The sequence below is a fragment of the Melanostigma gelatinosum genome (assembly GCF_949748355.1).
Source record: "Melanostigma gelatinosum genome assembly, chromosome: 8".
Taxonomy (NCBI): Eukaryota; Metazoa; Chordata; class Actinopteri; order Perciformes; family Zoarcidae; genus Melanostigma; species Melanostigma gelatinosum.
In genome coordinates, this window is record NC_136641.1 from 20367405 (window position 1) to 20393341 (window position 25937).

A 25937-nucleotide genomic window follows, 5' to 3' on the forward strand; every position below is an offset into this window, starting at 1 on the left:
GCAGTTGCCACAATCAAACAGCTGATTCACAACATTGTGTTTAATGGCCTATTTTGTCACAAATTACTCTCTCTGTGTTTAGTACCAATTGTCAATATTACACACTTAGTTTAATTGCAATTCATAATGTTAGGATATGTTATAGAGAGCCACGGTTATAAGTCATTTTTAGATGTTTCCAGGTTTCCGAGAAATGTGTTGATATGCTTGCAATTCATTGATTTTTCGTCCATTGTTTTGATAGAGAAATAAGATAGAGAAATAAAGCCATTGTTATTATTTTATTATTATTATTATTGTTGTAGTAGTTGTAGCACATATGTTAAAGCAGCTTAATCAGTAGAGTTGGGCAATGTTGTTAAAATTATTGATAATATTGAATTAACACCTAATTTATTGAATTTCTTTCAATACATACCAAAGTCCTGGGTCCTTTTCTAAAGTTACTAGAAGCACTGAATCAATGAGTAAAGCATCCACTGTGACAATAAAGATGAGTTATTATGGTAAGAGGATATGATGAATCTCTTGCATGGCATCATAAGAATCAAAACAGTTAATGAATTACATTCTCACATACTGCATCCGCAACGTTATGTCTAAACAAAAGCCTTGAAGAAGACCATATAATATGAAACGCAAAAAGACCTCTCAATTGCAGTTTTCCGTGTCGGATATTTGTTTCTTTCGGATTGGCCTACACTAGTGGCGGGCCGTGCATTTTATACCTGGGCCTTCACTGCTGTCTTACCATGTAACAACCTCATGATGGCGCCACAGCTACGGTTATTTGTAACGTCACGTATTCGTTTTAAACCGTTCGGTACAAGGCTTACAAACCGACCAATAATACTGGTGCATTTGGAAAATGCAGAAGCTTAAATTGTGGTAAATATAATGTTTTCGGTGGACACCGGTGTGTCTGTCTGTTTAGTTTGCGTTTAGCTGTTCCCTACTGATTCAAACAGGGCTAAGCAATCGCCACACAATCCCGAGAGAGAGAGAGAGAGAGAGAGAGAGAGAGAGAGAGAGAGAGAGAGAGAGAGAGAGAGAGAGAGAGACAGACAGACAGACAGACAGACAGATAACAGACAGACAGACAGACAGACACCTACATGACACCGACCTTCTCTCCTCGCCTGCAGACGTTAACGATGGCTCGGCCCACGGACGAGAAGAACTTGCCATTGCTGCAGCTCTTATTTGTTGGTGACATCAAGTGTTTTTTGATGGCGGAGGCGATGGAGTATAATTGGAGACATCTGTCACTTATGAAGACATCTTCAGCGTTTTGTTAAATGGAATATTAAATATCTATCTATCTCTAATATCTATTGAAGCTAGCTTTACAGAATTATAGGTGCTTTAAAAGCACAAAGTGTTTTGATATCATTAAAACGAGCATGTCATACTGCCTGTATAGAATCACAAGCACCTGCTACCTGGAAGGGGATCTGATCATTTAAACCACTATGAAGGCCAACACAGTGTACTCAGGCACAATGTGACCTTTGACTTTCGTGATGATAGAGCAAATGAATCTAATTTACAACGAAAGAGGAAACTAATATTGTATTTCACTCGAAATAACCAGTTTTGAAACATTCCTTTTTCCTACAAAATGACACTCCAATATCATTAAACTGCAATTTCAATTACATTGCGAGGGACATGTTTTTCTCTCATATTACGGTCGCAGTTTTCAACAGGCCTCCTCCCACAGCAGTCTTCTGCAGACCAGTGTTATTGGATGGGAACTTAATTTTACGAGACAGTGTCATGCTGGTGTGTCCAACATGCTAAAGAGCTGGTAGTCTGTTGCATTGGTTCCCAACTCAATTCAGCCTGACGGTCTGCATCCCCCTACAGCTCCAGAGATCACTCTGAGGGGTCACACACTTTCAAATAATTGTGATATCGTGCATTTCCGAGAAATATAACAAAAATATACTTAACAGAGAGCAAAGTAATTTCTGCTTGAAGTTTACATGGTACATGTATTACGAAACAAAACAGAATGACCATGTTTCAAATTAAAACAACACAGAACACTGAACCATCGAAACAAATTGCACCGCTGCAGACTCTCGCTCACTAAATAGAAACAAACATGCTCCACATTATGTTCCTTTCTTTTGGTTGAGCTGCTCGTTGTTACACTTCCGTCTGATGACCGCTCGCACGTCCGAGGCACTCGTCTGCGGAAACTCTTGAATAACAGCATCTGTTAAGAGAAGAGACGAGAAATGATGTCACACAGCATATTCATACGACATTTTCTTCTGTTTTGACTCCACAGGAAATCCTGTTGAACCAAAATTATTTTTTGAACCGTAAATCAGGATTAACATTGAGGAACTATATCAATATGATATGCCAAAATTCCTACCAGTGCAGGTCAAACATATATTTCATCACGGGTGGTATGTTTACCACGAACATGTGATCCTGCTGCTTTACAAATCACAGAAGCTTTAAATTGTCGACATACGACTCAAGACAATAACCTAGCTGTTATGGCCTGCACTTTGGCAACGTCCAGTTGTCTTTTAGGAGGTCCCACTTTCCCAGACTTCCCAGTGAGGGTGCACAGTGCAAGGACCTCCTTTGTGAACACCAGGGCAGCCAGCTCCTGGCAAAAAAAGGTCATGCGTGATCGATTAAGCCGCAGGCGGTCCATCTGACCGCCTTGTCTTGTTTGAACCAGATGAAGACAGCATACCATTAGAACAGCTAGATGTGGGTGAAGGCTTGCTTGAAGTCCAAAACTGGAAGCGACCATATTTAGCTGTGCCATAGGGAACAATACAAAACATGACATCACCTGCGACAAAAGACAGCTCTGGGTAATATTCAACCAATCGCAAAAGTAGTTGAAACTTACTCACCTGACCAGGACTCAAAAGACCACTCGAAACAGAATGTGACAAACAGAGCCACTGCTCCATCTACTGGTGAAAGCCCATCATTGTGGCACCCACCAGTTGATACCAGCCACCTGGAAGAGGAACAGCAAGAGGCAGTAAATAAAATGTTATATGAGGAGTCAGCAGCTTTCGCACAAGATGGTGACGATATCGGCTGTATTCAGAGTCTGCAAATGTCGATCAATCTCAAAGATGATATTCCTGTTCAGAGAGCATGCTCCTCTGTGCCAAAGCCACTACTCAGGGAAGTCAAGGAGTACGTCCAGGACCTTCTGGAAAAGGGATGGATAGTGAAATCCAAGTCTCCTTACTCTGCCCCAGTGGTGTGCGTTCGAAAAAAAGATGGAACGTTACGCCTCTGAGCAGCGCTGTCAGGATCCAGGATCCCTGTCTGACCCGGTGTGTGTTTCCCCTGATCTCCTCTCCTCATGTGTCCTGTCATTCCCCTGTGTGTTGTGGTGTGCCATGTGCTCTGTTTGTCCTCTGCCTCCAGACACCTCCCATGGCCGCACCCTTTAATAAAAACCCTGAAGATAAAAAACAATTTTGTTAAAAACAGCCTGACAGCAGAGCAACCGCCAGCGGGACAGACGGAGAGGAGATGCTAAAAGGGGAAGGGGAGTTTAAAAAGCAGGCAAACAAGGGGACAAGGAAAAAAAGCACAATCACGCACAGTAATTCCCCAACAAATATATAAATAAAAAGTATCAATAAAATTAAAACACTGATATAAGTTATATAAAAAGATAATTTAACATATAATAAATGTATAAGTTCCAATAGACGCTGAATGATGTTGACCTCGGGATGCAAAATTAAAAACAATTAAAAACGAATCTCCGTTTATTAAATCCAACAGTCTGTCCGCGGTGGGCTGGTCCTTGCCTGAGAGATTCTGTTGAACAAGTCTTCATTCGATCTCAGACGTTTGTTTATTTGTTGTTTGAGGGGATCATTCTGGAGATATACCGTGTGTGCACTGAGCGATGGAACAACAACATCTGTCAAAATGCTTGAGCCATCTCACTATCCAGTAGAGCAGCATCAATCCAGCGCTGACGACTGACAGGATCAGACCGATCAGCTTCTGTGATGAGAGGGGTCAAAGTTAACATTTAATAAACGTAATTTTAATCAATGATTTTATTTTTTAGTCTGGTGGCTACATAAGATGCTTTTTGTAATGGCCATTTACACAGCAATATGTCACTATTTACATTTCATAGACTAAACTGTTAAGCAAGTAATTGAAATAAAAAACAATACATTAACCCCCAAAATAATAATTAGCGCATCATTGCATCCCCAAACCAATGACTTCCTAAACCAAACAGTACCAGGTGAAAAAGAGCCATCATTTGGTGATGCTGGTCTGACGCGGTCTCATTCTGCTGCGTTCTATCCACCTCCTCCAGGTCAGCTGAAGTCCGACAATGGAGGAACAGGAGGAGGAGGAGGCCAATCCAGACAGTCGCATGCTGCATTTTGCTGTTTGATGGTAAATCTGCAGGAAATAAAAAGATATTTAGTTTTCCACTCAATGTGTCATAAAGAAGAAGAAGAAGAAGACGTTTTGTATTGAATCACTTCTGGTTTTGGCGACTGACTATCATGCCGGGTATCCGGAGTTCACATTCAGTTAATGTTGGCCTCGCCTTGCCTTAATTGTGTCCACCATCCTTCCCTAACTGCAGCTGGTACAGGTGGAGGAAGTGGCACGAACTAAACCATTTTGATTCAGCTAAATATTACCGCTTTGGTAGTATTTGGCACCACTTAGTAAATCACACATAATAGCGTTTGGGTTGCCAGGTTGTGAAAAATCTCTGTAGTTGGTGTTCATGCTCCACCAGAAGGACAATTGACTATATTTTTTTTAATTGTAGTTCATCAGGTGGACATGGACCACTTACCCTCTGGAAAGACCTGCAGAGTATCTTGACCATATGCTAAATAAATAAATAAATCTCTATCTAGACTTTGCAGCTTGAGTTTTGTCTCACAGTAACAATTGTAATTGACAGAAAGGACGTTATAATCCAAACTCTTTTCAGGAAATTTGACCGTATTTGCTGTTTAAGCAGTAGCCATTGAATTAATTTACATTCTGTAATTAGCTCACTAATCTAACTTGTTAATAATTGCCGGTGGCAGAGTCTGACATTCCTGCATTGCATTTAATTGCAGGAAACGATGCATGCGTGTACAGCCACAGTGAGCAGTCAGATGAAGAGCTGCAGGGTGACTCACTCCTTTGACCAAGCTCACAGCATGACATCAGACAGCGGTTGCTCATGACATGATGGAAAAAGGGCAGTTATTGGCTGGTTATTTTCTTATTTCTAACAAAGAAGCTGCTTAATAAGTGTTTGCTGCCCCCTGGGATTCTGGGACATGTAGTACTGAACCACACTCGCTGTTACAATCACAACATTAAAAGTTCTCCATCATTATACGACTAAAGAAGAAACACGATGTGCAATAGACATGATTCATCACTCGGGCGTACCCCGGGTTGTCGTTTGGTATCCTGCAGCATCGTCATGGGATCAGGGTTGGGAACGGCATGACCCACAATAGTCGGTCCAAACACTCGAGCCAAGTTACTGATGTTCATCTTAGTGTCCAAGCTGTCAGCAACTCTGAAAGATTTTAATTGACTCAATTATGTCTCTCTGGTAGATATGAAATAAAATATACAACGTTTAAAATATATATTAGGTTAAATTAGGCGTAGGCAACCGTAGGCATACCATCGCTTAACCAACAGCAGCAAGTGGCGTCTGATTGGCCGGTACTTGTTGCCTTCTTCACAGAATTCATTACGTTTATTAGTGATGAAAAGGATTGGGCTACGGTTGGTAGGGTTAATGATTTCCACTTAGGCGTGGATGTTTTCATAAGGATGGCAGCCTTCTTGTGTAGCGCTCCAATATATAATCACAATGTCCTAATTATGGGAGGAAAATGTTTCTCTAAAATGATGCTATGCACATTGCCTATGTGGACGGAAAATAAAATTGCAGATCTGACATTAAATCTTTGATGTGGTGTCATAATCCTAATGTTGAAATAGCACACTGATTAACAAGAACATTTTGAAATGGCACCGGAAATCAAAAAGGTTTCAGACCCCTGGGTTAAATAAGTTTATGAGACCAACGCGCATCTTTGCCGAAAGCAATTCAACCCAATTAAATTCAGAGGATAGAGTGAAATAAAATAAAAAAGGTCAGTTACAGAGAGACTTCTGTGAATATCAGCAAATGTCAGCAATGAGCTTGTAGCAGGACCAATAAGGCATCAAAGCACAATGAATGCTTTTGGATATGCATACCTCTAATTAGGTATATTAGTTTTATATTCAGTACCAACCTCTGAAGGTGAAGGACTAGGAAAGCCAGTGTGTCTCTGTTGGGCTGCGGCAGGTCACTGATGGTTTGGTACATCAGCGCTATGCTGTTGTCATCGTCTGAAACCTCTGAAAGGGAACAAAGGAAACTGTTTTTGTGAGCAGAGAGGGAGGCTGTCTGAATTAATTAACAACTTGAAAGCAAACGTATCGGACTCCAGTAAAAATAAATTTAAATAAGACTAAAAAAAAAGATTAACAAACTAGAAGATCGATCTCTTTTGTTTGTTCCAGGAAAATTCATGCCTGAGGTTTCCATCACTTCTCAAAAGAAATTGCAAAAACAAAATAGAGGCACTTATGTTGGGAACATTTCTGCCATCTATTAAAAAGTTACACAAAGTTTTCAACAACAGCATCTTTTCTAACACCAGTCACACACACACACACACACACACACACACCGGCTGCCTCCATGAAAGTACGGTTGAGGCGGAAGGTGAGAAGAGGCTCCTTGAGGTTCCTCAGGAAGTCCTTGAGGAGGCCAGTGACGGCATTGATGTCGTCCACCTTGCTGAGCACGGGAACCGTTTTGCTGCGCAGGAACTTCTCCTTCAGGTCCTTCACTGTGCGATCCGCACCGGACAGACGGTAGAGTCCAGCCTGAGAGGAAGAAATACAAGTATTCAATCGGTGGGCATCGTTTTGGCACGCTGGTTCCCTCTGCTTCCAGTTTTTGTGCTAAGCTAATTGTCTCCAGCTTTGTACTCGGAGCTGGTATCAATCTTGAGAAAGTGAGACAGAAGCTAAGCATAAAATAGAAAGAAGAGACCATCAGCACAGTCTTAAAGCAATCAAGAGATTTGGAGCAATTAGGACTTCAATCTCCCAGGAACAGATTGTCAAATCTTAGTTACAGCTGTCACTGTTCTACTATTATATATGATGGTTTTGAAATTAATATTACTGCTGCATTAATGACTATGCTGCATTTAACTGCTGTAGATTTGTTGTAATTCTACAAATAACCACTAGATGGAAGTGAGTGCACTACGAGTTGATTTCATCTTTCGTCTGCGTAACAGGAAATGACGCCATAAATTCACAGTGTGTTTACCAACGGCGGCTAGGCTAAACGGCTGTCGGACAAATAACGTTTTTCTCACCCACTTCAGTGTGAAGCTGTTCCAGACCTCTATGAGAAGGAAAAGACTGTAGAGACCGCTTTCACCACTCCGGTGCTGTAGACACGCCCCCTCTGTGAGAGTTACACAGACACACACCTGGTTCAGGTGCTGACAGAAGTGTCAGAGTGAAGCTAGACAGGCCCAATAATATTCCAGTCACCACAGAAAGGTCGACCCTCTCCCCAGACAATGGAGATATTCTCATCTTTTTGAAAATAATGTCACAGTAATGCTAAACATTATTGTGTATTTGAATGACCTGACAGGAAGTAAACACAGACCCAAGTTGTTGCAGAGCAGTTCAGTTCAGTGTAAACAGTGGAAGCTAGCTCACTGGCTGTTTCTTTCTTTCAATATTGATGAAAGGACGAGGATATCAACATACCCCATGTTGTACTTAAACTTAACAGAATTCTTGAATGTATTTTTATTTATTTATTTCATTTAGTTTCAAATTGGACATCTTCAATATTTTTGTTTTCATGTAAGACTATAGCCCAAAGTTCTTTGCTCTAAGTGTTCTTGAAGTTCTTTAATTAATAAATGGAAAGCAAAGTTATATTTCTTTCCTCCCCTTTTCTTTGTTGATCTGAAAAATGATCCGAACCGTGACTCCTGAACCGAACCGTGAGGTTTGTGATCCGTGACACCCGTATTTACGCAAGTTCTAATACCTGTGAATGTGTTTTTCAGTGATCGCAGCACAACCGAGCACTATCCCATATCTCAGCGCCCTCCTGCCCTCAGAGCTGGAATTGCAGACTCTGGAGGAGACGGACTCCTCTGAGCAGGACGACCAGACAGACAGCGAGACAACAACAAAGATTTGAAGAACAATACTTGAATGATTAATATGGGAGAAACCGGAGTACCCGGAGAAAACCCGAGAGGGAGAGAGAGAGACAGAGGGAGAGAGAGAGACAGACAGACAGCTACATGACACCAACTTTCGCTCCTCGCCTGCGGAAGTTGGTGATGGTTTGACCCACAGCCGCGAAGAACCTGTCGATGCAGCCGTCTTTCTCAGACTCTCTGTGCTTCAGCTCACTAATGCATTGCAAAACGTCAGTTGCAAGGAGAGCCATTCCACGATTAACTTGTACAATCATTGGCAGATTAACGTGGGGAACATTCAATGAATCAATTTCTAATTTGATTTGGACCCATCCAATCACGTTCATATCCTTGCCGTCAAGTCCCGCAAATCTCATTCCTGGCCACAATTCATGCAGAGGTCGAATGTCGTGCGGCATATGTGTTAGAACCCATTGGTGATCAATACATGACATTGGGGCCCCAGAATCACCATTAGCTGCTGTTCAAGGTCATTCATTTGGGCCAACATGACATCATAGTCATGCTCAGCCACCATTAGCTGCTGTTCAAGGTCATTCATTTGGGCCAACATGACATCATAGTCATGCTCAGCCACCATTAGCTGCTGTTCAAGGTCATTCATTTGGGCCAACATGACATCATAGTCATGCTCAGCCACCATTAGCTGCTGTTCAAGGTCATTCATTTGGGCCAACATGACATCATAGTCATACTCAGCCACCATTTGCTGCTGTTGAAGGTCTTTCATTTGGGCCAACATGACATCATAGTCATACTCAGCCACCATTAGCTGCTGTTGAAGGTCATTCATTTGGGCCAACATGACATCATAGTCATACTCAGCCACCATTAGCTGCTGTTGAAGGTCATTCATTTGGGCCAACATGACATCATAGTCATACTCAGCCACCATTAGCTAAGCCGTTCATCCGACATGGAATTTTATATTTTTATATTTTTTATATTTACATGTTTGGGGGGGAACGGATCACCCGATCCTCCTCCAACAATAAAGATTTGAAGAACAATACTTGAATGATTAAGGTAACGCTAACGCTATGAGAAACAGGGCTAGTGCGAGAGCTACATTGAGACAGACCCAGACACACGTAGCTCTTTCTCGTCTCCAGAAGGTAACGATGGCTCGGCCCACGGACGAGAAGAACTTGCCGATGCTGCAGCGCTTATTTGTTGGTGGCATCAAGTGTTTTTTGACGGCGGAGGCGATGGAGTTGTCAAGTGCCGTGTCCCCACATCTCAAAGAGAGCAGCACCATTGTTGCATTGCCCATCTCCTTGCAGAGTTTGTTAAAGATGGTCTTGTCGAGGTCATTCAAGGTTTTTGGTGCGACATCAAAGTTGATGCCCTCGACTTCGGCCCACGTCTTTTCCAATAGACGCTGAATGATGTTGGTGAGCTCGGGTTCTATGGTGTACACTTTGCATTTCCTGAATGCCCGCGAAACCAGCTTATTCAAGATGATCTCGATGGATAATTTCTTCCTTATATTCATAATTGTTGATTTCTTGTTGTTTTCTTAATGTATTGTGGTCGATGATCTTGAGCTCTGAGAACTTACTGACTGACTGTTATATTAGGATTAAATCCGTCACAGAGGGTACTCCTGGTTCATGGAACGTTCAAGCACATCGCTTAGTGACGTCACGGAGAGAGGGAGAGAGAGAGAGAGAGAGAGAGGGGGACATCAAGAACAACACTTGAATGATTAATGTTAGACAAACGTGAGTATCCACTCTATTATACGCACGGCTAACATAAAGGTATTACAACAGCAATACAAACAGCGATAGCAATCGCTGGCCTCTACTTGTCTGCAGAAGGTAACGATGGCTCGGCCCACGGACCAGAAGAAATTGCCGATGCGCGAGAAGAAATTGCCTATGCACGAGAAGAACTTGCAGATGCTGCAGCTCTTATTTGTTGGTAGCATCAACTGTTTTTTGATGGCGGAGGCGATGTAGTTGTCAAGTGCCGTGTCCCCACATGTCAAAGAACTTGCAGATGCTGCAGCTCTTATTTGTTGGTAGCATCAACTGTTTTTTGATGGCGGAGGCGATGTAGTTGTCAAGTGCCATGTCCCCACATCCCAAAGAGAGCAGCACCATTGTTGCACTGCCCATCTCCTTGCAGAGTTTGTTGAAGATGGTCTTGTCGAGGTCCTTCAAGGTTTCAGGTGCGACATCAAAGTTGATGCCCTCGACTTCGGCCCACGTCTTTTCAAATAGACGCTGAATGATGTTGGTGAGGTCGGGTTCTATGGTGCTCACTTTGCATTTCCTGAATGCCCGCGAAACCAGCTTATTCAAGATGATCTTGATGAAGAATTTCTTCCTTTCTTCCTGCGCAGGTTGTGCATATGTCTTGAATATCTTCATAATTGTTGATTTCTTATTGATTTCTTAATGTATTGTGGTCGATGATCTTGAGCTCTGAGAACTTACTGACTGACTTACTGACTGACTGACTGTTATATTAGGATTAAATCCGTCACAGAGGGTACTCCTGGTTCATGGAACGTTCAAGCACATCGCTTAGTGACGTCACGGAGAGAGGGAGAGAGAGAGGGGGAGAGAGGGAGAGAGAGAGGGGGACATCAAGAACAACACTTGAATGATTAATGTTAGACAAACGTGAGTATCCACTCTATTATACGCACGGCTAACATAAAGGTATTACAACAGCAATACAAACAGCGATAGCAATCGCTGGCCTCTACTTGTCTGCAGAAGGTAACGATGGCTCGGCCCACGGACCAGAAGAAATTGCCGATGCGCGAGAAGAAATTGCCTATGCACGAGAAGAACTTGCAGATGCTGCAGCTCTTATTTGTTGGTAGCATCAACTGTTTTTTGATGGCGGAGGCGATGTAGTTGTCAAGTGGCGTGTCCCCACATGTCAAAGAACTTGCAGATGCTGCAGCTCTTATTTGTTGGTAGCATCAACTGTTTTTTGATGGCGGAGGCGATGTAGTTGTCAAGTGCCGTGTCCCCACATGTCAAAGAGTGCCGCACCATTGTTGCATTGCCCATCTCCTTGCAGAGTTTGTTAAAGATGGTCTTGTCGAGGTCCTTCAAGGTTTCAGGTGCGACATCAAAGTTGATGCCCTCGACTTCGGCCCACGTCTTTTCAAATATACGCTGAATGATGTTGGTGAGGTCGGGTTCTATGGTGCTCACTTTGCATTTCCTGAATGCCCGCGAAACCAGCTTATTCAAGATGATCTTGATGAAGAATTTCTTCCTTTCTTCCTGCGCAGGTTGTGCATATGTCTTGAATATCTTCATAATTGTTGATTTCTTGTTGATTTCTTAATGTATTGTGGTCGATGATCTTGAGCTCTGAGAACTTACTGACTGACTTACTGACTGACTGACTGTTATATTAGGATTAAATCCGTCACAGAGGGTACTCCTGGTTCATGGAACGTTCAAGCACATCGCTTAGTGACGTCACGGAGAGAGGGGGAGAGAGAGGGAGAGAGAGAGGGGGACATCAAGAACAACACTTGAATGATTAATGTTAGACAAACGTGAGTATCCACTCTATTATACGCACGGCTAACATAAAGGTATTACAACAGCAATACAAACAGCGATAGCAATCCCTGGCCTCTACTTGTCTGCAGAAGGTAACGATGGCTCGGCCCACGGACCAGAAGAAATTGCCGATGCGCGAGAAGAAATTGCCTATGCACGAGAAGAACTTGCAGATGCTGCAGCTCTTATTTGTTGGTAGCATCAACTGTTTTTTGATGGCGGAGGCGATGTAGTTGTCAAGTGCCGTGTCCCCACATGTCAAAGAACTTGCAGATGCTGCAGCTCTTATTTGTTGGTAGCATCAACTGTTTTTTGATGGCGGAGGCGATGTAGTTGTCAAGTGCCGTGTCCCCACATGTCAAAGAGTGCAGCACCATTGTTGCATTGCCCATCTCCTTGCAGAGTTTGTTAAAGATGGTCTTGTCGAGGTCCTTCAAGGTTTCAGGTGCGACATCAAAGTTGATGCCCTCGACTTCGGCCCACGTCTTTTCAAATAGACGCTGAATGATGTTGGTGAGGTCGGGTTCTATGGTGCTCACTTTGCATTTCCTGAATGCCCGCGAAACCAGCTTATTCAAGATGATCTTGATGAAGAATTTCTTCCTTTCTTCCTGCGCAGGTTGTGCATATGTCTTGAATATCTTCATAATTGTTGATTTCTTGTTGATTTCTTAATGTATTGTGGTCGATGATCTTGAGCTCTGAGAACTTACTGACTGACTTACTGACTGACTGACTGTTATATTAGGATTAAATCCGTCACAGAGGGTACTCCTGGTTCATGGAACGTTCAAGCACATCGCTTAGTGACGTCACGGAGAGAGGGAGAGAGAGAGGGAGAGAGAGAGGGAGAGAGAGAGGGGGACATCAAGAACAACACTTGAATGATTAATGTTAGACAAACGTGAGTATCCACTCTATTATACGCACGGCTAACATAAAGGTATTACAACAGCAATACAAACAGCGATAGCAATCGCTGGCCTCTACTTGTCTGCAGAAGGTAACGATGGCTCGGCCCACGGACCAGAAGAAATTGCCGATGCGCGAGAAGAAATTGCCTATGCACGAGAAGAACTTGCAGATGCTGCAGCTCTTATTTGTTGGTAGCATCAACTGTTTTTTGATGGCGGAGGCGATGTAGTTGTCAAGTGCCGTGTCCCCACATGTCAAAGAGTGCAGCACCATTGTTGCATTGCCCATCTCCTTGCAGAGTTTGTTAAAGATGGTCTTGTCGAGGTCCTTCAAGGTTTCAGGTGCGCCATCAAAGTTGTCATCATAGTCATGCTCAGCCACCATTAGCTGCTGTTCAAGGTCATTCATTTGGGCCAACATGACATCATAGTCATGCTCAGTCACCATTAGCTGCTGTTCAAGGTCATTCATTTGGGCCAACATGACATCATAGTCATACTCAGCCACCATTTGCTGCTGTTGAAGGTCTTTCATTTGGGCCAACATGACATCATAGTCATGCTCAGTCACCATTAGCTGCTGTTGAAGGTCATTCATTTGGGCCAACATGACATCATAGTCATACTCAGCCACCATTAGCTGCTGTTGAAGGTCATTCATTTGGGCCAACATGACATCATAGTCATACTCAGCCACCATTAGCTAAGCCGTTCATCCGACATGGAATTTTATATTTTTATATTTTTTATATTTACATGTTTGGGGGGGAACGGATCACCCGATCCTCCTCCAACAATAAAGATTTGAAGAACAATACTTGAATGATTAAGGTAACGCTAACGCTATGAGAAACAGGGCTAGTGCGAGAGCTACATTGAGACAGACCCAGACACACGTAGCTCTTTCTCGTCTCCAGAAGGTAACGATGGCTCGGCCCACGGACGAGAAGAACTTGCCGATGCTGCAGCGCTTATTTGTTGGTGGCATCAAGTGTTTTTTGACGGCGGAGGCGATGGAGTTGTCAAGTGCCGTGTCCCCACATCTCAAAGAGAGCAGCAACATTGTTGCATTGCCCATCTCCTTGCAGAGTTTGTTAAAGATGGTCTTGTCGAGGTCATTCAAGGTTTTTGGTGCGACATCAAAGTTAATGCCCTCGACTTCGGCCCACGTCTTTTCCAATAGACGCTGAATGATGTTGGTGAGCTCGGGTTCTATGGTGTAAACTTTGCATTTCCTGAATGCCCGCGAAACCAGCTTATTCAAGATGATCTCGATGGATAATTTCTTCCTTATATTCATAATTGTTGATTTCTTGTTGATTTCTTAATGTATTGTGGTCGATGATCTTGAGCTCTGAGAACTTACTGACTGACTTACTGACTGACTGACTGTTATATTAGGATTAAATCCGTCACAGAGGGTACTCCTGGTTCATGGAACGTTCAAGCACATCGCTTAGTGACGTCACGGAGAGAGAGAGAGAGAGAGAGAGAGAGAGAGGGGGACATCAAGAACAACACTTGAATGATTAATGTTAGACAAACGTGAGTATCCACTCTATTATACGCACGGCTAACATAAAGGTATTACAACAGCAATACAAACAGCGATAGCAATCGCTGGCCTCTACTTGTCTGCAGAAGGTAACGATGGCTCGGCCCACGGACCAGAAGAAATTGCCGATGCGCGAGAAGAAATTGCCTATGCACGAGAAGAACTTGCAGATGCTGCAGCTCTTATTTGTTGGTAGCATCAACTGTTTTTTGATGGCGGAGGCGATGTAGTTGTCAAGTGCCGTGTCCCCACATCTCAAAGAGTGCAGCACCATTGTTGCATTGCCCATCTCCTTGCAGAGTTTGTTAAAGATGGTCTTGTCGAGGTCCTTCAAGGTTTTTGGTGCAACATCAAAGTTGATGCCCTCGACTTCGGCCCACGTCTTTTCAAATAGACGCTGAATGATGTTGGTGAGGTCGGGTTCTATGGTGCTCACTTTGCATTTCCTGAATGCCCGCGAAACCAGCTTATTCAAGATGATCTTGATGAAGAATTTCTTCCTTTCTTCCTGCGCAGGTTGTGCATATGTCTTGAATATCTTGGGTTAGGGTTAGGGGTTAGGGGTTAGGGTTAGGGTTAGGGTTAGGGTTATAGGGCCTGGTGGATAAAATCACAGAGTTGGAGGGAAGAATATCCACGCTCTACAGGATCCAGTATGCCGAGAGCCTCATGGACACCATCATTTTCGGTCCATCACAGACTGACACAGCCAGCGACCGCGTGCATGAGTCCATCGCTTCCAGTCCTGCTGCCGCGGCACCTCCTCCGGTCACAGCTCCTGAGGCCTCCTGGCTACGGCTCGGAGCTAAGCCCAAAGCCCTGGTCAGCTCTACTCCATCACATCACGAGCCCTGGTCCCTGGTCTGTGCTCGCGGCAGCCGGAGAGGGAGACGCTCATCTCCTACACCCCATGGCTTCGATGTCCAGCTGAAGAATGGATTTGACGCCCTTGCCCTGCACGAGTTCCCTCCTCTGACTACGGACTCCCAGCTTCCTACATCATCCCAGCTGCCGCCTCGGGGGACCCACAGCCCCGGGTCCACCGACATCCCTACGCCAGTCATTCCTGAGCCCTCCTCTCGCCCCAGGACACGCCGCTCCATACCGTGCTTTACACCAGCACCGCGGCGAGCTTCGGTCGCCCGTTCTCTCAGTCCTTGCTTGTCTGCTCCGCCACCACTGGTTGAATCCTCGCCTCCATCCACGCGTATTACACGCGCAGTGTTGCCGCCTCGTCCCCTCTTCGCCCCGACGACGCTGATAGTCGGGGACTCAATCATCAGGAACACCCGTTTCTTCAACGCGGAGACACACTGCTTCCCCGGAGCAACGGCTCCAGACATCCTGCTGACACTGCCTGGCCTGATGCGTGCCCTCCCGTCTTCCATTCGGCGAATTATCGTTCATGTGGGAATCAACGATACAGCCCTCCACCAGTCCGAGTTGACCAAGATGGATTTTACAAATCTTTTAAGCTTTTTAAACAGCTGTGGACTGTCTGTTTTTATCAGTGGTCCAAGTCCAACACTCGGCCGTGGATCACAGCGGTTCAGCAGAGTCCTCAGCCTCCACACCTGGCTCCAGGCCGCCTGCAGGACCAACAACGTGAGCTTCATTGACAATTTTAATCTGTTTTGGGGCCGCTCTTCCGCTTTTAAGAAGGATGGTATTCATTTTAACAAGCTGGGTAGCCGCCTGCTAGCGGCTAATTTACAGTATGCTGTTCACTCCCATTCACATGATTGACTGTTTACACCTGGATCCCCTGTCCGCTGTCACTCTTCCTCTACGATAATTCATCAGCCGCATTCATCCCCTACAAGCAACACCAGCTCCCCCTGGCGGCATGGAGGATCTCCAGCCTCTAACGTAACTTCCACTCCACGACCCATGAGCATTCCCGTGAGAATCACAGACTCGCGCTCACGCCCTAGTTATGGTCGGTTTCGAGGTGCTGCACGAGTGATCCGTCCTATTGCACATACCCCCAAAGCTTCCTGTGCTGATGACGACACAGTGTCTTCCCCCATCAAAATGTGTCTGATTAATGCACGCTCTATAACAAACAAGGCTCACATTTTAAATGACTTGTTCACAAGTCATAATTTGGCTTTTTTATTTCTGACCGAGACCTGGCAACAGAATATGGAATGCATCCATTTCAATGAACTCTGCCCTGTGGACTGTTCTTATGTTGGGACACCGCGTCTGACAGGCCGCGGTGGAGGCCTCGCCGTGGTCTGGAAGAATCAGTTTTCCTGCCACTTGGGGAGCACAGAATCCTATGCTACTTTTGAACTACAGCTGACTAAAGTGGGCCGGCAAAAGCCGTTTTACTGTTTTTTAATTTACCGACCTCCAGGTCCTGCAGGTCAGTTTTTATCAGAATTCACAGACTTTCTGACCTCTATTATCAAGCTAGACAAAGTGCTTCTGGTTGGTGATTTTAATCTGCATGTCAATGATACCACAGACTGTATAGCTACTGAGTTTCTCAATATTACTGAATCTTTTAATTTCACGCAACATGTTTCTGGCGCCACTCACAGGGGTGGTCACACCTTGGACCTTGTGTTTTCTCTGGGTCTTGATATTGATAATACCCGTTGTGAGGACCTATTGATCAGTGACCATAAATGTATTTTCTTTGATCTTTCTGTCAATGCTGACCCCTTGTGTCTGAAACAAACATTCCACTCACGCATTATTACTCAGAGTACAGCTGATCAGTTCTCGATGCACTTCTGCTGTGACTTTTACACAAATCTCAATGATGTTGAACACTTGATACAGTCATTTAATGAACATTGCACCACTTTGCTGGATAAAGTGGCACCTCTTAAGGAAAGGACCAGGGCTGCCTATAACACTACTCCGTGGATGACAGAAGCTGTGTGCAGCGTGAGACAGAAGTGTCGCAGGGCAGAGCGACTCTGGAAAGCTACTGGGCTAGAAGTGCATCGTTTATATCTCAAAGACCTAAGAGTTTCTTTTAATACCACAGTAAAGGAAGCTAGAACTGCTTATTTTGCCAACCTAATCTCTTCTTCAAAGAAACATCCCAAGATTCTGTTTGACACAATTAGAGGAATTGTTTCACCACCTGTCTCCACTGTACCATGCTATTCTGTTGACGATTGCAACAAATTCCTGATCTATTTTAATGATAAGGTAACAGGTATTAGGTCTGGCATTCGGCCTGGGATCTGTTCGCCTACTTGTAGCTCCTCGCAATCTCCTGCTGTTATGGGCTCTTTCCAGCCTATCAGCCTTCAAGACCTGATGGACTTAATTAACAAAACAAAGCCATCATCTTGCCCTCTGGATATAATTCCATCCTCTCTATTTAAGAACGTTCTGTTAACTATTGGCCCTGCAGTAACATCTATTGTCAATTCCTCATTGTCTACAGGAATTGTCCCTTCCTATTTCAAACATGCCACTATCCAGCCCATATTAAAGAAACCTAACTTAGATCCAGCTTTGCCCATGAACTACAGGCCCATATCAAAACTGCCTTTCCTGTCCAAACTTTTAGAGAAAGTGGTGGCCAAACAACTTACTGCTGCACTGGAGAGGCACAACATGTACGACAAGTTCCAGTCTGGGTTTCGTAAGCAACACTCTACTGAAACCGCTCTCCTGAGGGTTTCAAATGACATTCTCATGTGTGCTGATGCAGGTGACTGCTCTGTGTTAGTTCTTCTGGACCTAAGTTCTGCATTTGACACTGTAGACCATGACATCCTGATTAAGAGGCTACGTGATTGGGTGGGCATAACTGGCATAGCGTTAGACTGGTTTACATCTTACCTCAGTGACAGAAGTTTCAATGTCTCTGTGGGTGCTTTTGTGTCTGTTACCTCTCCACTGTCTTGTGGTGTACCGCAGGGCTCGGTTCTGGGGCCTCTGTTATTTTCCCTTTATCTGTTACCTTTGGGACCGATCATAAAAAGCTATAATGTGTCCTATCACTTATATGCAGACGACATCCAACTTCATCTGTCATTCAAACCCAGCGAGGCATTCACATTAACTCGGCTCCTGGACTGTGTCAATGCCATCAGAGACTGGACGGCAGAAAACTGCCTGCAACTCAACGACTCTAAGACGGAGGTCCTAGTTATTGCTCCAGAGGAGTTTGTCCCCATGATCAGGCAGATTATTAGTCCTCTCTCCTCTGCTTCCCATTGCAACCTGCGCAATCTTGGGATTTTCTTTGATCGCTCCATGTCATTTGACCCTCATGTTAAGCAGCTGTCCAGGTCATGTTTCTTCCATCTAAGAAATATCAGTAAACTGAGATCTGTATTATCAACGCCTGAATTAGAAATGATCATACACACATTTATCTCCTCTCGCATTGACTACTGCAACTCACTTTTCACATCACTCAGTGTATCTGCTCTTAACCGTCTGCAGGTCATCCAAAATGCTGCCGCCAGATTACTCACCAGGACAAACCGACGGTCTCACATCACCCCCGTACTCCGATCTCTCCACTGGCTTCCTGTAGCATCTCGGATACACTTCAAAATTCTCACCATCACTTACAGAGCACTTCACGGTCAGGCTCCGACTTATGTAGCTGATCTACTTCGCCCCTATTCACCCGCCCGCACTCTCAGGTCAAACGCTCTAGGTCTTCTGTCAGTCCCACGCACACGATTTAAGACCCGTGGTGACCGAGCCTTTGAGGCAGTGGCCCCGAGGCTCTGGAATGCTCTGCCTGCAACGCTGCGCCTCGCAGATACTGTGAATACTTTTAAAAGCCAGCTAAAAACCCACCTGTTTAGGCTGGCGTTTGTGTAAAAGTAAACCCATGTCCTAGACCTGCTCTTAACATTTGTTTTACATTTTTATTTTATTTTAATTTTATTCTTTAACATTTTTTATTCACTCTGTGTATGTAATTTATTGACCCTAGGGTCACATTGTGTTTTTTATGCTTTTAAATGTCTGCTCTGTTAAGCACTTTGTGATAGTACTGTCTGTGAAAAGCGCTATATAAATAAAATTCATTCATTCATTCATTCATTCATTCATTCGTGACGTCACGGCCTCGTGACGTCACGGAATTCTTTTGTGTGTTCCAGAATTTGTAGCAGCGCTGTGACGTAACCGTTCTACGAATGCAGCGCAAATCGCCGACTTCATCACAACATGACGTTACATTAACAACGCTATGAACGTGATTGGATGGGTCCAAATCAAATTACAAATTGATTCACTGAATGCTCCCCATGTTAATCTGCCAATGATGACGTTTGTTTATTTGTTGTTTGAGGGGATCATTCTGGAGATATACCGTGTGTGCACTGAGCGATGGAACAACAACATCTGTCAAAATGCTTGAGCCATCTCACTATCCAGTAGAGCAGCATCAATCCAGCGCTGACGACTGACAGGATCAGACCGATCAGCTTCTGTGATGAGAGGGGTCAAAGTTAACATTTAATAAACGTAATTTTAATCAATGATTTTATTTTTTAGTCTGGTGGCTACATAAGATGCTTTTTGTAATGGCCATTTACACAGCAATATGTCACTATTTACATTTCATAGACTAAACTGTTAAGCAAGTAATTGAAATAAAAAACAATACATTAACCCCCAAAATAATAATTAGCGCATCATTGCATCCCCAAACCAATGACTTCCTAAACCAAACAGTACCAGGTGAAAAAGAGCCATCATTTGGTGATGCTGGTCTGACGCGGTCTCATTCTGCTGCGTTCTATCCACCTCCTCCAGGTCAGCTGAAGTCCGACAATGGAGGAACAGGAGGAGGAGGAGGCCAATCCAGACAGTCGCATGCTGCATTTTGCTGTTTGATGGTAAATCTGCAGGAAATAAAAAGATATTTAGTTTTCCACTCAATGTGTCATAAAGAAGAAGAAGAAGAAGACGTTTTGTATTGAATCACTTCTGGTTTTGGCGACTGACTATCATGCCGGGTATCCGGAGTTCACATTCAGTTAATGTTGGCCTCGCCTTGCCTTAATTGTGTCCACCATCCTTCCCTAACTGCAGCTGGTACAGGTGGAGGAAGTGGCACGAACTAAACCATTTTGATTCAGCTAAATATTACCGCTTTGGTAGTATTTGGCACCACTTAGTAAATCACACATAATAGCGTTTGGGTTGCCAGGTTGTGAAAAATCTCTGTAGTTGGTGTTCATGCTCCACCAGAAGGACAATTGACTATATATTTTTTAATTGTAGTTCATCAGGTGGACATGGACCACTTACCCTCTGGAAAGACCTGCAGAGTATCTTGACCATATGCTAAATAAATAAATAAATCTCTATCTAGACTTTGCAGCTTGAGTTTTGTCTCACAGTAACAATTGTAATTGACAGAAAGGACGTTATAATCCAAACTCTTTTCAGGAAATTTGACCGTATTTGCTGTTTAAGCAGTAGCCATTGAATTAATTTACATTCTGTAATTAGCTCACTAATCTAACTTGTTAATAATTGCCGGTGGCAGAGTCTGACATTCCTGCATTGCATTTAATTGCAGGAAACGATGCATGCGTGTACAGCCACAGTGAGCAGTCAGATGAAGAGCTGCAGGGTGACTCACTCCTTTGACCAAGCTCACAGCATGACATCAGACAGCGGTTGCTCATGACATGATGGAAAAAGGGCAGTTATTGGCTGGTTATTTTCTTATTTCTAACAAAGAAGCTGCTTAATAAGTGTTTGCTGCCCCCTGGGATTCTGGGACATGTAGTACTGAACCACACTCGCTGTTACAATCACAACATTAAAAGTTCTCCATCATTATACGACTAAAGAAGAAACACGATGTGCAATAGACATGATTCATCACTCGGGCGTACCCCGGGTTGTCGTTTGGTATCCTGCAGCATCGTCATGGGATCAGGGTTGGGAACGGCATGACCCACAATAGTCGGTCCAAACACTCGAGCCAAGTTACTGATGTTCATCTTAGTGTCCAAGCTGTCAGCAACTCTGAAAGATTTTAATTGACTCAATTATGTCTCTCTGGTAGATATGAAATAAAATATACAACGTTTAAAATATATATTAGGTTAAATTAGGCGTAGGCAACCGTAGGCATACCATCGCTTAACCAACAGCAGCAAGTGGCGTCTGATTGGCCGGTACTTGTTGCCTTCTTCACAGAATTCATTACGTTTATTAGTGATGAAAAGGATTGGGCTACGGTTGGTAGGGTTAATGATTTCCACTTAGGCGTGGATGTTTTCATAAGGATGGCAGCCTTCTTGTGTAGCGCTCCAATATATAATCACAATGTCCTAATTATGGGAGGAAAATGTTTCTCTAAAATGATGCTATGCACATTGCCTATGTGGACGGAAAATAAAATTGCAGATCTGACATTAAATCTTTGATGTGGTGTCATAATCCTAATGTTGAAATAGCACACTGATTAACAAGAACATTTTGAAATGGCACCGGAAATCAAAAAGGTTTCAGACCCCTGGGTTAAATAAGTTTATGAGACCAACGCGCATCTTTGCCGAAAGCAATTCAACCCAATTAAATTCAGAGGATAGAGTGAAATAAAATAAAAAAGGTCAGTTACAGAGAGACTTCTGTGAATATCAGCAAATGTCAGCAATGAGCTTGTAGCAGGACCAATAAGGCATCAAAGCACAATGAATGCTTTTGGATATGCATACCTCTAATTAGGTATATTAGTTTTATATTCAGTACCAACCTCTGAAGGTGAAGGACTAGGAAAGCCAGTGTGTCTCTGTTGGGCTGCGGCAGGTCACTGATGGTTTGGTACATCAGCGCTATGCTGTTGTCATCGTCTGAAACCTCTGAAAGGGAACAAAGGAAACTGTTTTTGTGAGCAGAGAGGGAGGCTGTCTGAATTAATTAACAACTTGAAAGCAAACGTATCGGACTCCAGTAAAAATAAATTTAAATAAGACTAAAAAAAAAGATTAACAAACTAGAAGATCGATCTCTTTTGTTTGTTCCAGGAAAATTCATGCCTGAGGTTTCCATCACTTCTCAAAAGAAATTGCAAAAACAAAATAGAGGCACTTATGTTGGGAACATTTCTGCCATCTATTAAAAAGTTACACAAAGTTTTCAACAACAGCATCTTTTCTAACACCAGTCACACACACACACACACACACACACACCGGCTGCCTCCATGAAAGTACGGTTGAGGCGGAAGGTGAGAAGAGGCTCCTTGAGGTTCCTCAGGAAGTCCTTGAGGAGGCCAGTGACGGCATTGATGTCGTCCACCTTGCTGAGCACGGGAACCGTTTTGCTGCGCAGGAACTTCTCCTTCAGGTCCTTCACTGTGCGATCCGCACCGGACAGACGGTAGAGTCCAGCCTGAGAGGAAGAAATACAAGTATTCAATCGGTGGGCATCGTTTTGGCACGCTGGTTCCCTCTGCTTCCAGTTTTTGTGCTAAGCTAATTGTCTCCAGCTTTGTACTCGGAGCTGGTATCAATCTTGAGAAAGTGAGACAGAAGCTAAGCATAAAATAGAAAGAAGAGACCATCAGCACAGTCTTAAAGCAATCAAGAGATTTGGAGCAATTAGGACTTCAATCTCCCAGGAACAGATTGTCAAATCTTAGTTACAGCTGTCTGTAGCAGCTTGAGGGAAAGACATTAAAAAGGTAACTCCTGGGGTGTGAGGCTTTACAAACTTCCACATTTATGCATGTTATGAGGACAGGAAAACACCACTCACCTCATGCAGGCCCCTTTGCTCGATCTCACTGATGCAGTGGACTACGAGAGGTGGAATCATGGGTGACAAGTCAGACACGTAGTCTGCAAGCACACCCTGGGAACAAACGAGAGATGGGGTAATCCGTCAGCACTGTGGATGAAATTCCAGAGTGGAAGCAAACAAGAGAGGAATCAATGAAAAATGTTCTCACACACCTCCCCAATTTTGACCGGTGTGGCGCCCATGTTGGGGATGCATGGCAGGGGGCAACGCTCGCGACACTCGGGGTGAGAGACCACCCTGCAGTCACGGCACTTCAGTGCAATCTTGCCAAACTTGATCCTCTTTCCACAAGGTACGCACGATTCCGGCTTAATGACCTATAGAAAGACATTTAACATGATTATAGGACGCTGGTAAAGATTGTGGGTCAACAGCCACCTACATGTTCAGCTAAATCAAGAACTTACACTTTGTTTTGGCACATAAACTCAAGTAAATACATAAACATGTTTCTGTGCAGTGTTAAGGTGGAAATTTTACCTCATAACAAAGAGAAGGCCGGAGCCCATGTGGCCGGCTTGTGCCGTCGACACACACGCTGCAATAATAACGCTACCAAAACTGGTTTACAATTATAAGGAATTTAATTCCACTGATGTAAGTACATTTACAGTTACACATTGGAGTATATACTCCTATGACATATTAAAACAATAAAACCCCATTTGCAAAAAACTCTACTCAGCTCCTCAGATATAAAACACGTCTGTCCTCTGCGAGCATCCAGGTGAGAGAGAAAAAGGCTTTAACTTAAACCTCCCACTACTGTTCGGCACACCCCCTCTTCCATTTATCTCGATTCCTATTGGCCAAATTCCCCTATGCACTTTTAGCTACTTAAACCTATATCACTTTATGTTTATCTTAATTATGCATTCCAAAACCCTTATGATTATGACTAATTATGAATTATTAATTATTAAACACTTTTATTATATCTACTAACTACAGTTTTTTGCTCAAATTTCTTACAGCAGATATAAAAGTTCATAGAAGAGTAGATGATAACAAGCTTCAGCGCCAAGTTTGATCAAACGTATTGGCCATAAGGCAAAAATAGACATTGTTTCTAAATACATAAAGTGCTAGAATGTGCTTTTCTAGTCTGATTAAATGGCATTCGTACAGTTTTGGAGACAAACTCGTGAAGACGAACACCCCCGTGGCTCTGCGGAGTGCTGGTCGCCACTTTCCTCTCTCCCTCGGGGTTGCCAGGCTGCTTAAAGACATCCTCAGACTGGACAGATTCAGAGTCCCACTCCATGGCAGCTGAGCAAGAGATGGAACATAAATACCAATGTGTTCGCTGCCATGACCACTGCGGTCATGAGAAGACATACTGTTGAATCAGTGCTGCTGCATATTCAAGACACTCGTAAAAATAATGACAACATTGGAAATAACAGGTTGATGAGCAGTCTCCTCTGATTCAATGTTATTTTGGCTGCAGCGCAGCAGGTGATGAGCCTAGATGAGTCAGTTCTTCTAAAACTGCTTAAAATGTAAAGCATGATTTGAATGGATTCCAGCCAAGATTAACAAAATAATTTCAGGCACAGTGAAGACAACATTTGACAACAAAAAAGAACAATATAATTGTCCCAAACTAATGACTTGTATCAAGTTGGGTTTGAAGAATCACATTAGCCAGATCAAAATAAACAAGGTCATTTGAACTGGCTCAAACCATATTAGCCTGAAAAAGTTGTGCCACATATGAAGAACGGGGCCCATCATAACCCAAGTTTACATCATCCTGTTGTAAAGAAATCTTACCAGTCTTTCTCCTGCTGCGAGTCCAATAAGGAACACACTCAATGGTAGAAACGGCCTCAACAGGTCCTCCAGTCCCAGGGACAGTCACTGTGGTCTTTGTCACAAGGGTCTCATTTCCCTGTCACAAATTAACAAAAACAACAGTAAGAATAACGACATACAACCAGACTATGCAAAGGCCCAACAGTACGGTTTAAGAGCTGGTTACAGGCTTAGAACAAAACATCTGCTTTTCCCTACCCTCTCTAAAGTTCTGCCTGTTGATCGAGACCGCTTGGAGGCAACTGGGGGACCATCGACACGATTTCTCGAGGAGCGCTGAAATCAAGACAGCAGACATGACATCTGTACCTCCAGCGAACATGAAGCCAATCTATCAAACACAAACGTTTAAAGAGAAATGGTGCACATGCACTCATCATACCCTCTTCTCTCTTTTCTTGAGGCGCACTGTCCTCACAGTGGAGGAGTCCCAGTCCTGTCACAGATCAAGCACATGAGAATCCTTGATACTGTATATGATGTGGATTTAACTCTACATGATACTGAGAAGGGAAGTACTTACAAGGGAGTCATCCGTTTTGTCGTAGCTGATATCTGACAAGATGGAGGCGGACTCATCTATCGTAGTCAGTCTATCAGGAGCAACAGAAAGGGTGTGTCAAGCCAGTCAGCAGCATTTTATTTATTATTTCGTCTTTTAAAAAAAAAATCGAAATGGGAGTGCATTTCAAAGTTAGAGTGGGTTGAAAGTGTGCTGGAAAGGTGCATTCATGTGATAAATAGATGACCAGGAACATTGTACTTCAGCAACAGGTAACGGGGTTTATTACCTTCGGCTGGTATTCAGGCTGGCTGCTGCCTGGCAGTTTGTGTTCAGGAAGGCAAGAGCTGAGCGCTGCTCTGCACTCAGCTGGAGGCTGTTGGAGGATCCCTCACTAATCAGGAGGTCCCAGATCAGCTGAATTTGACGGTCCTGTGATATGAAAATGCAAGCAAAGCACAAATGAGACACTCCTTGAACCAAGTGAATTAACAGCGGACTAAATCAACACGTGTCAACAAAAAC

General features: G+C 43.7%; 1 protein-coding gene across 1 annotated transcript; it reads right to left on the reverse strand.

Annotated features, from left to right (window-relative positions):
• Nucleotides 1-2120: 2120 nt before the first annotated feature.
• On the reverse strand, nucleotides 2121-8551 carry LOC306780718 (rac GTPase-activating protein 1-like; the record flags this gene model as incomplete). The annotated part of the gene is made up of 7 exons (XM_079273152.1): nucleotides 2121-2224; nucleotides 2889-2998; nucleotides 3995-4014; nucleotides 5437-5569; nucleotides 6303-6408; nucleotides 6744-6942; nucleotides 8414-8551. 7 exons carry the CDS (start codon nucleotides 8549-8551, stop codon nucleotides 2121-2123), a joined length of 810 nt encoding a protein of 269 aa, XP_079129278.1.
• Between the last annotated feature and the right edge of the window lie 17386 nt (nucleotides 8552-25937).